Raw genomic sequence first — 15,882 nt, 5'->3', positions numbered from 1 at the left:
AAAATACATGCTGTCGCATAATTCCACATACTGTACATTTGTCTTAATTATATGAAAGGAAGTCTATTTACTTTCATTTCAGGTTGCGGTAAGTTAGAGAAAAATACATTCTGCTAATTAATTCACTGCAGTTACCTTCACAACCGCTCAGACACCTTCATACTTTATATTCGTCTTCGTCAGTAAGCAAGCATCTGTTAACACTTGGTTTTGATGCCGCAGTGTTGTTGGAGTAAATTTAAAAAAATAATTGATCTTGTTCAGAACAGCACGAAATTCTCCATACCTGTGATCTGATTAACTCACAGGTCTGACTGACACATCTATCCATTATCTTTTACCCGCTTCTTCCATTTTGGGTGACGAGAGGTCGCCGGTGCCCATGTCCAGCAATCACTGTGCGAGAGGCGGGGTACACCCTGGACGGGTCGCAAGTCCATCACAGGGCCACATAGAGACAAACAACCATTCACTCTCTCACTCTCACCTAGGGACAATTTTAGAGTTACCAATCAGCCTAACATGCATGTTTTTGGTCTGTGGGAGGAAACCGGAGTACCCGGAGTAAACCCACGCATGCACGGAGAGAACATGCAAACTCCACCCAGAAAGGCCCCTGGACCGGGGTTTGAACCAGGGACCTGCTCGCTGAGCGGCAGCAGCAGTTGCGCCACCGTGCTGCCCATGACTAACACATGTTTGTATATTTAAAAATTGTTTTAATTATATTAACAACAGCCAGGTCTGTAGTTAGTACTGAGGCCTGTTTTCCAGTCTGTGCAGAAATGTGACATACCAACCGATACCATTAAATTTCTAAATCCCTCAACATAACAAGTCCCATTTTAGTTCCTACTTAACAACTTGAATATTTAGTTATCATGTCTGAATCACATTTTAAATAATTTTTACATTTTGTAAAAAATTAAAATCTAAAACAGTGTATTAGACCAGTAAACTCCAGTAAACGCTCCCGTTTCCTGGAATATCTTACAAAAAGATCTGAAGCTCTCGACCTTGACCTCTCTAAGTGGCTTTAAGAATCTGTTGGACTCCTGGCAGGGACCAATGCAGACATGTTCCCGTTTTTAGTTTTCTACATTCACCTTAGAATCTAGCTGTTTTTTGTTACTTTTCTTTTTATAGCCATCCTATTTGTTAAAAAATAAATAAAATCTGTTTGACTTTTTGCAATTGTTTATTGTTGTCGCTGTTGTGCAATGTTGTCATCATTCTTTGTTGAAATCAGGTCTCTCTTGTAAATGAGTCCTCGAGGCTCAGTGGGATTTACCTGTCTAAATAAAGGTTGAATCAGAAAATAGTTTATTCAAACAATTGTGGTAAATGTTTTTCAACTCACTTTATTTCTATAGCACTAATGCACAACAGAAATCATCTCAAGTCCCTGTACAAAAACATTCTCATTCATTATAAAAGCCAATTAGTAAAAGTTACATAAGGAAGCAGCAGATTGTGTTGAATCTTCACTTTGTTGCAGTCGCCCAGCCCGAGCAAGCACAGTGGCAACAGTGGAAAGGAAAAACTCCCTTTTAACAGGAAGAAACCTCCAGCAGAACCAGGCTCAGGACGAGCAACCATCTGCTTCGACCGGTTGGAGTTTAAGAGGACAGGAAGGAGAAACAAATAGAATGACAGGTTCAGGTGTATTTTCTATTGGAAGAAAGACAAACACATGTTAAGGATAGAAATAATTACAAATTCAAACAGGTAGAGCAAATAAAGACAACAGCAGAATGAGAAATGTGGTCAGTGTGATCTCCAGCAGTCTAAGGCTATAGCAGCATAACTAAGGGATATCTCAGGAAACCTAAGCCAACCCTAACTATAGGATTTATCATAAAGGAAAGTCTTAAGCCTAATCTTTAAACTGGACAATGTGTCAGCCTCATGGACAGAAACTGGAAGTTGGTTCCACAAGAGAGGAGCCTGATAACTGAAAGCTCTTCCTCCCATTCTACTTTTGGAAACTCTAGGAACCAGGAATCTCCGTATTTAGCTCCATCCACACCTCTCTTTAAAAAAATTAGAAATTCTTACAATCTATGATGTGAATATGTATCAAACAGGAATCCTGATGTATAAAGTTATATGTGTTCCATTTTCTTTACCTAAATATTTTCATAATTTTCATACTCTACAAGAAGGAGGTATGATTTACATATTCCCTTCTGTAGAGCCACTGTTGCTAAATGTTCATTCATGCATCAGGGTGTTGTGCTGTGGAACTGTTTAAAACGATTAGGTGAATCAAGTACAACATTATCTGTATTTAAAAGAAAGTTTACAACAAACTTTATAGATTTTCTAACACATTAGTTTTTTTGTTTTTTTAATTTATCATTTTAATATTTTTTGACAATTTAAATTTATTTAATACAAACTATTATCTTTTGCTTTGGTATGTAATTGTGTGCGTTTAAAGTAAGATGTAAGGTTATTTATAATGCTTTTATGCTTTTTTTTTTTTTTTACTTTTCTTTTATGTGTGCTGTTTCTTTTTGTGCAAACAAATAAACTAAACTAAACCACAAGTAAACCTGCAGTCTGAGAGTGAAGTGCTCTGTTAAGACAATATAGAACAATAAGATCTGTAAGATAAGATGGAGCTAGGTTACTGAGAGCTTTATATGTTAAAAGTAAGATTTTGAATTCTATTCCGAATTTGACAGGGAGCCAGTGGAGAGAAGCTAAAACTGGAGAAATATGATCTCTCTTACCAACTCCCATTACAACTCTGGCAGCAGCATTTTGGATCTACTGAAGACTTTTTAAAGAAGTTTGTGGACACCCAGATAATTAACAATTGTAATAATCCAGCCTAGATGTGATAAATGCATGAACCAGTGTTTCTGCATCATTTTTGAACAAGACATTTCTAATTTTAACAATATTACGCAGGTGGAGGAAAGGGGTTCTGGTAACTCTTTTAATGTAGCAGTTAAAAAATATATCCTGATCAAAAATAACACAAATATATTTATTTTTTACAATAGAACCGGAGTCCAAATTAATGCCATCTAGAGGAAGTGAAAGGCTGCCAAGTTTATTCCTAAGATTCTCATGTTCAAAAACTAAAACCTCTGTCTTGTTTGACATTAAAAGCAAAAAAAATAAGAGTCATCCAGGTTTTTATGCATTAAAGACATGCTTGTAGTCTAAGTAACTGATTGGATTCATCGGGTTTCATGGATAAATATAAAAAGTATCATCAGCAGAACAACAAAATGTATCCCTTGCTGTTTAATAACTTTACCTAATGGAAGCATATATATAAAGAGTATTGACCTTAGCACTGAACCCTGGGGAACACCATAACTCAATGACTTTGGTGTATGATGAAGATTTATTACAAACTAGAAAATATTAAATAGATATGACTCAAACCATTCTAGAACTGTTTCTGTAATCCTAATATCATATTTAATCCTCTGTAGGAAAATACTGTGATCAACTGTATCAAATGCAGCACTGAGGTGTAACAGGACCAGTATAGACAAGTCCATTGTCTGAGGCCATGAGAACATCATTAGTGACTTTCATCAGCGCTGTTCCTGTGCTATGATGAGCTCTAAACCCGGACTCAAAACTCCTTAAACAATTGTTTCTGTTCAGATGTTCACAAAATTAATTTGCAACTATTTTCTAAATATTTTTAGAAGAATGTTAGATTAGATAAATGTCTATAAGTGGCTAGAATTCCTTTTTTTCCTGCATAGTTTGTTAAACTTAACAGTTGAAACATAGACAAGCTACTGAAAACTTTCTACAGCCACAAAAAAAAAAAAACACACAAGAGGGTGCAGCCAAACTTGAATGAGTCAAAGCAACGTGGACATGACGTACCTGCTGAGCTGCCTGCAGACGAACCACACCTGATATTTGTTTTTTATCCTCATGACTTATTGTAAGATGGGATAATTACGTTTTGAAAGATTTTGAGCATTTCCATTTTGTGTTTCCATTCCCAGGTTTGGCTCGAGTCATAATCATGATTTTTGTTTAAGAGTTGGCAAAGAAATACAAAAAATTCTCAGCAAAGGACGATTGCTTCAGTTATACAAGGGAGCTTGAATAATCAGTTTAATAATATTATCCGGGCTGTGCGCTGTGGTGCATGCAACAGCTAATGGAGTCATTGTTAAACTGCCGCTTTGCCCATTATGAACAACGGCCTACGGTCAACCACACACCGATTATAAAACCACATAAAATCCAACATAACTTCAATGGACAGGCGTAATGAAATTCTCAGCATTATGAGCACGGTTCTGGTAATAAGCAATGGCGGTGCAGCGCAGCGGCAAAGGGTTACAAAGCAACAGAGAAGAAAATTAAAACGATGAAGTTGTCGCATACGATGATTATTTTTTGGATTCGCAGTGTAAGCGTCGGAGATTACTAAATTTAGTTGAGTCAAAGAACAAGCAGCAGCAGCTGACCTGCCCGCTCCGGTATTGGATGGTCAAATTACCTGGCTTTATGGTTATTCTTAGAGTGCTAGTCCAAATGTGTGAACGCATGTGCAGCCAACTCACCAAAGAGGACTTTTGTATTTCTATGGAGATTCAAAAAGAGACATGACTGCAGAGCATTAAGTAAAAATCATTCCCTCAGAGTAAGGTCTCTGAGAGTGAAGGGGAAGGTCAGTAAACAAGCTGATGCAAACCCAAGATGGCACGGGATCAAGAAGCTGTGCGGTCGAGCGAGAACTCATGTCCGGCTTTCATCGAATTGTCAATACTCCCCAAACACTTTAGTATCTCTAAAATGGGACCAAATCAATGACTCACAGGAGAAGAGTAAATAATATATTTTTGTAGAAGCCATTTAATATCAAAGAAATTCAACGTACAGTTTCAGAACGCAAAGTGCTCGAGTGCTGCCACAATACAGAGACGATAAAAACCTTTTTCAAACAGTTTGAGCTGCTTCTGCGTTTGGAAACCAAGAGCTGAGAGGGAGATGCAGTCAACAAAATAAAACCCAGTTCTACCACCCAGTTCAGTTTATAATACACAGTGCGGACTATTACATTTGCAACTGAAAGGAGAGAAGGGAAATTTCCCTGCTTTTACAAATACGCAAGGTTCTTCATCATCGTCTTGCTAAGGATGTAGCTCACCATTTTTCCACGCTGCAGAGTAAATGAAAGGAAAATGACCAAACCTTTCTGTTCAATATGTGTAACTGCAGCCTACACTTACAAGCAAAGCTGCTTCAGCATCTTTAAAGCAATCATTTGGCCTTCGTGATTATTTATACGCCCAGCTTGTTACTAATTTTGATTCTGTTCTGCAGACTTCCAATATCCCCGCTATTTTATCTACCTCCCTTTTGACACGTGTGTATATCTCTCATTCTTTGGTCGCCCGCTCCATCTTTCTCATCTGTTGCTCCAACCTCCTCCTCCCCTCATTCTCATCAATCCACCCGCCTGTGCCGTCACACCAGGGGCTGGTTGTCGGTGCAGGTGGAGGGAAGAGATTCCACACTTGATTTGTAAATGGGCTTTTTCTGCGAGCGGTCATCACTGGAGAGACGAAGAAAGGAAAGAGACATAGAAACATGATTATCAGTTTATCGATCCTGCAGTAGGCACTCCAAAAAAAAATAATAATAAGTGAGGAAATTATAGTCTGGAACTGAGCACTGGATGCACATCTGGCTGGAGATATGAAAGTCAATTATCCTCTCCTTTTACTTTCAGCATTTCTTTGCGCTTACACATGGAAGCACCAGTTAATCAGTAGATTCAACCTATATTTTCACACCACCACAATTCCACATCATTTTTTCTATTCTTAACTAAGACCTTGAGAAAATGTTCAGTCAGTTAATATGAAATTAACTTAATGAGTAGCTGCACGGGGTCATGGTGTGCTTCATTACATTGTTAACTCACAGAATAGATAAGAGCTCCATTAACTTTCTTACTAGTGCTGTTACTTTTTATAAATACGTACAATAATAATTTCACTTGCTGGTAAAAAAAATAAACAAATAAAAGTCTATGCTTTTCATAAACAGGAAATGGGAGCAGGAGTATTAAAAAAAAGGTCAAGGATGAGGTCACGCGAGTCTGATCTGCAGAGATGGGTTTTAATATTCAGACTGAAGAACGTTGTTTTTTTTTTTCAGGCACAGCTTGTACACATGAATGGCTTTTAAACAAAAAGTTTGCACTCTCTAAGTGAAATAGCCTTGGTTCTGTCACACAAAGAATAAAATATTGTAGTAAGGGCTGGATCTGTCCTATAAAGTCAAAACTGCTGGAGGAGATCGAGGGAGTGAGTTGAGGAAAATAGGAAGGTGAACGTGGATAAACAAACACACACTCTCACCTGCTTTCAAAGACCTGCTATCCATCAGCTTTTTTTGAAGCTGATTTAAGATGCTATAAACCAAAGTGATTTTAAAGTGGCGAGTCTGTACGAGTGCTTATAAAGAGGCAGGGAAGACTTTTAGTAAGAAGACAGCAGCTGGACGAATCACCTTCATCTCGGGCTCTTATATGATTAGAATCTAGCTCTTCCTCAAACAAGCTGAACTGAGCCGAATAATGAGGGAGTTCAATGGATCTCCTGTTCTTAAAGAAACAAGCACAGGTTAGAAAAATGAACGGGCGCAAACACTTCTTACATGGGCCCCTTGCTTGTCCTGATCCGCTTGGCCCTGCGGCACAGGAACGCAGTCAAAGACAGGATGAACACGAGGAGAGACACCGCCGCGGCCGAGGTCGTCAACCAGAGGTGTCCGACCGTAGTCTTAAACCAGGCGACGTCCTCTGTGGGACAGACATGAAAGGAAACTCGTCTTACACAGAATACTAAATCAGCACAGCAAAATGCCTTTAGGCAACGTGCCTATGAGCAACCTCAGGCTTGTTTGTACAAGAAAAAGTTTGGCATGTTCTCAATGCAACACTGACCTGCAAGAAGTCTGTGTGTCTGAATTTAAACCAAGAAGGTAATCATCCCTTTAATGTGCGTGGATTTCTCATTTATACATACCGGTAATGTTGAAAACCAGGATTTTTGTCAAGCTGGTATTTGAAACTGTGGTCAAAGCAAATGCTAAAACATAAAAGTCAAGAGTATTTAAAAACGCTTCGTCCCTTCCTACACGTGTTAAGAGGATTTCTGGGGCTCTGGAGCATAAAGGTTGACACAAGAAATGTTTGCTTAAGGTTAGTGCAGTGAATGTAGTGCAACTTCAAAGGGACAGCAGAGGTTTTCTTATTATAACATCAAGGAAGAACAAATATTATTCCAATATCTAGACATATTATTAATAATTTCTTCATACCACAGAAGACGCTGGAGACACTGAGGAGCATACTGACCAATAAGTCACTGCTGCAGTAATGGAAAACCCAAATCATAATGCACCACTATATCCTGGGGGGGTTACATAATTTCAACTGTTGAAGTCACAGAGCATGTGAATTGAACTGGAAGAGCGTTGTTTATAATCAGCCGTAAATCAGCAGATTCCTCTCAAGCCAGTAATAAAGATGATGCAAACAGATGAAGTGCTGTAACTGGGTTAGGTACTGCTGAAGTGAAAATGTTCGTCTAGCTTAAAAGCAATGGTTCAAATCTTGTGAGGTGGGGGTCTATGGAAAGTTTATGAACAATAGGCATCTCATCTGTTGTAGATAGATTTATGACCAGCCTCAGCTTGGAGAACTGGGTTTAAATTCTGACTGGATTGACAAGCTAATGGTTAGTCCAAGTGGAGGCAAAACCAAAGTGGACTGCGACCGTCCTAAAACAACTCAAATAATTGTATTGTGGTTTATGCAAACACCATTTAATACACTTTTTTTGTGGAATGCTGCAGAATACAAATGCAAATACCAGTAGCAGTAGCTAGCTATAGCACTGGTGCAGTATGGGACGCTTCTGGCAGGAATACTCCAAAACCAATAGATTTATAAAAACTGCATTTACATAAACTGCTATGAAGAATGCTGTAGGAGTTTTAAGATGGCAACAACCCAATTTAATCGATCGTCAGTTAGTGGGGACTTCGGGACAACTTTTGGGGACTTTTGGAAACTACTGCGGACATTTTCCATGGGTTCTTTGCTTACTTGGGCACCGTAAGAGGAAAACACAGAGAGGGAAGTGAGCTGGTGTCTTGTGCAGACCCGCTAGACATGCAGCAAACCCCCTCTCCCCTCGGTCCTGCTTTCAGGTGTTCAGTCTTTGAGGAATAGACTGGATGACCTGTGCACATGGATTTATTGCGAGCGGGACAGGAGGAGCGGTTTTGTCTTTGCCTTTACGGAATCCTGGCTGGAGCCGTCCATCCCCACTGTGGCTCCGGACGACTTCTTCGTCTACCGCCTCGACAGAACCGAGTCACATCTGTGACACTTTATATGTTTATTGCTGCTGCACTATGTGGCTGTATCATGCGTGTTGCTGCCTCGCCCTCGTGGTTCAGTTCCTCTCAATTACAGTTGCATTTGGGCCCAAAAAATCCGATCCGACCCAGCCCATAGCCATCACTTCCAAACCCCACCTGACCCGACAAATTAACAGTAATTATAGGTCCGAACTCGAAAAAAAACAAAAAAACATTTCATTTAAGCTTTGATTGCTTAAATAGTTAATAACAGTCGGCTGATGCGCAGATTAATACAAGGAGCAGAAGATCGGAGCTGAGGGGGTGTTTGTCCTTTCATGACCGACGAAGCGCATTAAAAACCTGTTTCTGCCTGAATTCTGCATTATTCAGATACGAACCGCTCTGACACGTCTGTTTTGGGATCTCACCTGTTTGGGTCGTTGGCCGCGTGCGTCTGCTGAGTGCAGCGGCTGAATGAACGTCCATTTGGGCGATGGATCGCTTCCTGGCTGTATAGTCCCATCTGAAGTGTAACTGAAACTTTATTTTACTTCTTTCAAGACCGGTCAGCTTGCGGTGAAATGGCTGCGTGCAGCTGGTGATTATGGCAAGCCATGTTGCCATATAACTGGATCGCAACTGATCCACTGACGCAATTAAAAGCCTAACACCAACCCGGCCCGCCCCAAATTCGGGTCTGGTAGGGTCGGGCTTCAGGCCCGGGTTAGAAATGATAGCTCTAATCTCATTGTTGCTCACTGCCTGTACAGTGTCCTTTCACACAACCTACGGGGTGTGTGTTGTGTGCAATGTGTATCATGTGCATTTAAGCAGCGTTACTTCCTGTGAGAAACTTGTTTGTACTGATTCATCCTACTTGCACAGTTGTATTCTACCATGTTGTTTACTATATTTCTTTAGGATCTTGTAGATGTTGTATTTCTTGTTCACTTTTTGGTGCTTTGTTCATTACTTTGTTGCATGCATTGGTATTTCTTGTTTTTTGTTTGTTTGTTTTGTCAAATTGACACGGTTCTTCTCATTTTGAGCATTTCATTGCATTGTTGACCTTGTGTTGACCTGCATATGACAAATAAACAATAAACTAAACTAATCTTTACCTGGTTTGGATTAATTATGCAAAGAACTATCTTCAGCAGGTAAGATATTAATTGCTCATATCCTTTTCACAGTACCCCACTTCAAATGATTTGAACTATCCCTTTAAAACAACTACAGTTTCAGACAAAGACAAATAATCACTTCGTAGTCATCCCTATAAAAAAACAGCACACACACTGACGCTTCCATTTTATCGTGTCCTGTTGGGCTATACGATGATGTAATGTGTGTCCTTGTAAACTCAAGTGTTTTTAGATCTGTACGGGCTGGGGAGAAATAAAAAGAAAAAGAAATGTCTGAAGCAGAAGCACTAATGTTTGTCTTGATGACTCTGTCAAAAGGAAAACATCAAAGGTCAAGTACAACCATCGCTTGCTTTAAATCCAATTAATTTTTTATCTTATCCTTTCAAGTCGCTGCAGTTCTGCCATTTATTGTGATATTTAATGTGTATTCTGTTCTTTGGTGCGATCGCCTTACATGTTTGACATTTTAAATCCTATTTCATTCCTCACCTTTTCTGTTGGGCGTGTTTGAATAAATGTCCTTCCTTCTCTTTCCTGAAGCATCCCTTCCTTTTTATACTTTGATATCAGCTCTTAACTTCCCTCTACGTTGCATACATTTAGGGTATTAAAGGTTGCACACCTGAAACTGATAACTTACCTCATGATGTAAAAGCATTTGGCATACCTGACCTTTATTGTGACATTTGAGTGGCTGATAGAAGAGCAAATAGATTAGAGGTTTTTGTTGTTGTTCAAGTGAATTCCCTCACAGTTCTAAAGAAAGCTCCAACAATTTTTCAGAAAGGGGAAGTGGTGTGCAGCCTCTCCACACTCCCTACAAAAGGACAATGAGCCTTAACAAGGTGAAGGCTTGTCTTACCGGGCAGGAGGCTGATACTGATGGTGCGCTTCTTGTTGAGGGACTTCACCGAAGGATGCTCAACCATGCAAGTGTACTGTCCTTCATCCTGCATGCTCACCTTCTTCACTGTCAGAGTGGAGGAAGGCAAGATCCAGTCATCACCCTGTGCGGAACGGACAAGAGTGGGAAAATTGTAGCTTTTATTTTAGTCGGGTTGTCCACAGCCCGCCATGAATATAAATTAAATGTGATGGAGAACATGTGAGAGTGGTTAACAAAGGGACATCAGGCACAAACTGTGCTGCAAAAGACGAGACGAACAAGCATTGAGGAAGCAGAAAGTATATATTTTTGGTGTTCTGTGGAGGGGAAGACAATGGGGAATAGAGAATAAGAACAAGATAGCGAGAAAAAAAGACTGGTGGGTGGACAAAGAAACAAAAACATATCTGCTGGTGTGTGGGCTCTCGTGAGAGCGGTCCCACAAGCCTTAAATGAAGTCTATTTACCTGCGCGGTAATCCCAATGAATGAGCATGCATCGACACAAGTCAATAACCCAGATAACAGCATCATCCGCAAAGAATGATGCCGCAGCAGCACACCGTTAACACACGCCGTAATGAGATGGCAGGGGAGCCGGATGAATTGTTTACACAGAAATAGCAATACTAATATGAGATAGAGCCCGACATGGGAGGAAATAAATAATAGGCCAAGCACAAGGATTGGAAAACAAATGAATGTGGAGGAGGACACACACAAAAAAGAAAGAAAAACAACAAAGACAAATAAAAAAACATTACACCATGCAAATGATTTGGCTCTTGGGAGTTGTAGTTCCTGCCAAGAAAGTCCATTTCAGTTTGAATGGATCTGAATTAAGAGGATTTCCCATGAAGGCCAGGTCTGGACAAAGCAGCATTTTGTATGCAAATCCACTGGCTCGAAAAGCAGTATGCAGTTTCTGCCTCTGTCCTGCTGTCATTTGTCTGGGCCAAAGCACTCACGGCGGCTGTCAGTCAAAACGGGCCACTTTCTGCCTCGCATCCACTCTTCTCTAACACACGTAGAGAAATCCACTCTTATCAACCAGAAAATTAACATTTTAGTACTATATTATCAATTCATTGTAATTTCAATAAATAAAATGCTATTAACACAGATTGTTGTTAGTTTTTGCTTTAAGGGACAGCACTAACCAGACTAGAGCTAATGACAAAAGCTCTCCATGCGATCGTGTGGAGGACAAACAGTGTTAGTGCCCATGACAAGCCCACTGAATTGGATTTATACTTGTAAGCCCGTTTAAAACCCAGGATTAGCGGTGACCCTTTAACAAGCATATTAATCCCGAGCCAACTCATCAAGAGAAAAACAGGAAACGAAAAAGAGGAACTAAAGCCCTAGCATTCCTTGAAGAAATGCACACTCTCCCGCATGACTTTCATTCTAGAGGTTACAGATGTTTTGGTCAAACCTCGTAACTGATCGTCATTTGTGATCTCATGTAATTTTGTGAAATTTTGCAAGACGTGTCAAAGTTCAGGTGTTTTATGGGGGTGACTATCAGCTACCTAAACAAAAACTCAGTGTCTGTATGATTGACTGACTTTGTTAAATGTAGCTAGGGTTTTTCATAATTTTCTTCCATTTTTTTATCAATTTATATGCCTTCTTCTAAGATTTACTGTCGGCATCATTCTTTGTTACAAACAGGTCTCTTGTAAATGAGTCCTCGAGGCTCAATGAGATTAACCTGTCTAAATAAAGGTTGAATTCAATTGTTGGCTGATGTCATTTAGTAGTGACAATCATTTTGAATTGAGCTGACTCCAAATGTTAATCAATTATAGATGTCCACCAAATGATAGTTTTCTGAAAGTTTCATTAAAATCAATTCTGTGTTTCATAAGATATTTGGCAAATAGACAGTTGTTATAGTTAAGTTGACGCCAACTGTATGTGGCTAAGTTTTAAGTACAGATCTCGTTTGATTAGTTATTGCTTTCAGTATGTGATGGGAACGGCTCTCAGCTACTGATCTCTTAAATTTGAGCTCAGTAGTTGTAAAACTGGCTGAGTAGTGGCAATTGTATTCTTTGCTGTTTACCAGATTTTCTGGCGTACAAGTCGCATCAGTCAAAAAAAGCGTCATGAAGAGGAAAAAAAACATGCAAATCGTTTTGATGTATAAGTCACATTTGTTATGCGTCACTGCTGACCCGTCGCATTTATTTTTATGCGTTTATTAAATGGTCAAAACAGCTTCATTTCGCCTGAGCAGCGCGGCACCATCCATCCATTCATCCATCGCCGCCGTAGCCGCTAGCTCTCCAGCGTTCCTCCGCCTGCGCCAGCTGCACGAAGCGAGCGTGCACGGGAGGACTTGTTGTTTCTAAGAAATTCAACAAGATTAACACTTAAAAACAACTATGTTTGCTCGACATTATAGCAAAGGTGTGTCTCAGTTTCACTTTTCCTTAATAAATGCAGTCTAATGGTCAAAACAGCTTCATTTCACCTGGACTGGGCGACATCATCCATCCATCCATCCATCCATCATGGATGGAGCCGCTAGCTCTCCAGCATTCCTCCACCTGCACCAGCTGAGTGAAGCGAGCGCACACGAAAAACTTGTTGTTGCAGTTCTTAAAAATTTAAATCATCAGTCAAAAATTGTTATGAATATGAAAAAAAAAGTATATAAGTCGCTTTGGCGTGTACGTCACAGGACTGACAAAAATCTATGCAAAGAAACAGCGACTTATACGCTGGAAAAGACTGTATTTAGCTGTGGCAGCCATCTTAATTGGGATTGACTAAACAGTAATGAGTTGTAGATGTTTATCCAGTGATTACTTTGTGAGAGTTTCATTAAAATTTGTCAGCTGTTTCATGGCATATTTTGCTAACAGTACATCCAAATGAACACATATAGACACAGCCAATAACGTTGTCACTCCATTTTTAGCAGTGAGCGATGACTAAGCAACGACATGTGCCTTCCTGAAAATGTCTTCCTGGTTACATGCGTTCAGTGGTGGGGATTTTGACAGTACCATGAAAGTACACAGTCTCATCACCTGACTAATCAAGTTCTTCTTGTTCTACATGCTAGCTGACACTCTGGCATTTTGTACAGACACATCTTAATTTCCCTTCAGAAACGCTGTCTTAGTTCAGTGAAAAGGGCCTAGTTGAATAATTCAATGCCAGTTAACCAAACACTAAAAAAAATAATTAGAAATCTATTCACATAATTGTTTTCAGGTTGACTGGTTCTTGTCTAGACCTCATTAAACTATTAATCCTCTGTAAGTGAGCAAGCTGCAATTCCCATAGAGAGGTGAGGCTGAGCCAACCAGTCACTTTAAAACAGAGCTCTCCCTTTCGTGGAGGGGATAGAGAGATGACAGGAAAGGGGAATAAAAGAGATTGGGAAAAGTCAAGGAGAAAGACACAGGGAGGTGTTAGAAGACGTGACAATTAGGAGAATGCCTGAACAAAGACAAGAGGCCAATGGAGACCTGGTGAGGCTGGAAGGAGATGGTAAAAAAAATAAAGAGGTCACGTGGAGGGATGGGATTAACAAAGAGAATGAAGAGTATCCAGAAGCCTAATGAGGATGCCTCCACTGTTCACAGACCCGAGGCGGTCTCACCTCTTTGGTCCAGTAGTAGTTCGGCTCCTCTGAGGAGCCGGCGGAGCACTTCACCACTACGTCATCTCCAGGTCGCACCTTCAGCTGCTCCGGGGCGCTCAGGTACCTGCTGTAGCCTTCCATATACAGCAACGGCTCTCTCAAATCTGAAAAGGCGTGCACAATGAGAAAGCACGATCAGGCATTAACGAGGCAGGTAATTGGATGCACGCTGAGGTAACCTCGTGGAGCATTTGGGGACGTGACTAAGCATCTGTTTTCAGCTGTAACATCTGGTAAACAGTGAGAACTTTGAAGAAGGCTTGAATCAGAGGCTTAACAATGAACGCCTGTGATTGGTGCAGACTGTAACAAGCAATCAATAGTAATGATGATAAGCTTCATCTTATCGAAGTCTTTAGAGAGGCAATGCTGTGAATAATGGCTCATTTTCTCTACCATCTCAATAGATGGCCCCCGTCCATGCGGCTCTCTGTCTCCTTCCGTCCTACAGCTCATTCTAATCTTTTCCTCTTATTGATTCCTCCCATGAGGCTGTGGAGCCTATCAAACAGCGTCAGGGTCGATATGATGGCCACCAAGAAGACAGAGGACACTGAAAATCTGACCAGCAGCTATACGACAGATAACTCATGCAGCTATCGCACGGCGGTATTGTAGTTTCAAACCGCAAGCCTTTTCAGCGGAGCGTGTCTTTGTTTGCATGGAGAGCAGAATAAAATATGAGTCATCTCTTCTTAGGTAACAGTATTTGCATTGAGTCTTTATTATTTCTTGTTGTTTTATTGTGTGTACTCTCCACAGCAGCCTTCAAAAGCTGTGTTTAGTTTTGTTAATTATTAATGTGTTTTTCTATCCCACACTGTGAAGAAAGCTGTGTCTACAGAGCCTGTGTGATGGTTCAAACCTCCTGCTGGTTGAAAATATGAGAAAATAAGTTTCACTTTTTTTCTGCTTGGTCTTCTAGACAATTCTATTTGCTCAGATAAGAGAGCACATGAGAACCAGAGCTCTGTTTGCCACATTTCCTCATAATAGCAAAATTCAGAGGTACGGTTGCACGTTTGTGTTATAGATTTATTTAGTTTACTCTTTAACATCTAAGGTTTAATCATTTCTCTAAACTAAACACAGAGACTTGTTTGTGTTCTGAGAGCGTTCACGTCGAAACAGAAACTCACACTGGACTTTAAAGGTCAGCGGCTGAGAGACGTTGTCTGGCGCCGTCACGTTCTCATTGTCCGACACGCAGCGGAAGGCCACTCCAGAGTACATCATCGGATAGGGAATATCCAGAAGTCTAGTGCTGTTCTGCTCCTCCTCCATGCTGTCTGACCATCGTCCATAGAAGCAATAATAATAACGCCTCAATGATGACCCCCAAATTCTGCGCCAATATTCTGAGCCCTAGTTTAGAAAAAGAGAAAAAGAATGAAAGAATGGACTACAAATTGAAGTACAGGAGTCCCTCGCTACTTCGCAGTTCGTTTTTCGTGGACTCGCTCTGTCGCAGTTTTTTCAAAATAAGATTGGACATGACACACAACTGGCTGATTGATGGATGAGCCACACGATCGACATGGAACTTTTATTTAAAATAAATTATTTTAAATTATTTAGCGGCTCCTGCACATCTGTGCAGCCCATACTGCAGGATAAGCGTCCTGCTGCAGCTGATCAGCTGATCTCCTGCAGAGCGGAGAAGTGGGCGTGGCCAAGAACACTTGCAGGTGGCTGAGAGCAGTGGAGGCAGAGAGAAGGAAATCATGACATTCTGTGGGTTTTTTTTTTTGTGTGTTTAGAAACATTGTTTAGAATATTTCAATAGTGTTGGAAAGGTTTAAAATGCCT

The 15,882-nt window shown here is 40.4% G+C and overlaps 1 protein-coding gene across 1 annotated transcript in view; it reads right to left on the bottom strand.

The window, feature by feature from the left end:
• Positions 1 to 4,849: 4,849 nt before the first annotated feature.
• The window catches only part of si:ch211-79k12.1 (uncharacterized protein LOC568891 homolog), a 13,697-nt gene continuing 2,664 nt past the window's right edge, over positions 4,850 to 15,882 (bottom strand). Inside the window, exons 3-7 of the mRNA XM_037676855.1 lie at positions 15,213 to 15,438; positions 14,032 to 14,177; positions 10,387 to 10,531; positions 6,661 to 6,805; positions 4,850 to 5,551 (exon numbers count right to left, since the gene is read on the bottom strand). Of these exons, the coding sequence (XP_037532783.1) occupies positions 5,464 to 5,551; positions 6,661 to 6,805; positions 10,387 to 10,531; positions 14,032 to 14,177; positions 15,213 to 15,438 (750 nt within the window). The 3' untranslated portion in view covers positions 4,850 to 5,463. The remainder of the gene's footprint in view (positions 5,552 to 6,660; positions 6,806 to 10,386; positions 10,532 to 14,031; positions 14,178 to 15,212; positions 15,439 to 15,882) is intronic.

The sequence above is a fragment of the Nematolebias whitei genome, chromosome 5 (genome assembly GCF_014905685.2).
Source record: "Nematolebias whitei isolate Nwh7 chromosome 5, NemWhi1, whole genome shotgun sequence".
NCBI classification, from domain to species: Eukaryota; Metazoa; Chordata; class Actinopteri; order Cyprinodontiformes; family Rivulidae; genus Nematolebias; species Nematolebias whitei.
Note: the sequence above shows the minus strand (reverse complement) of the source record. Positions and strands in the feature narration are given on the sequence as shown.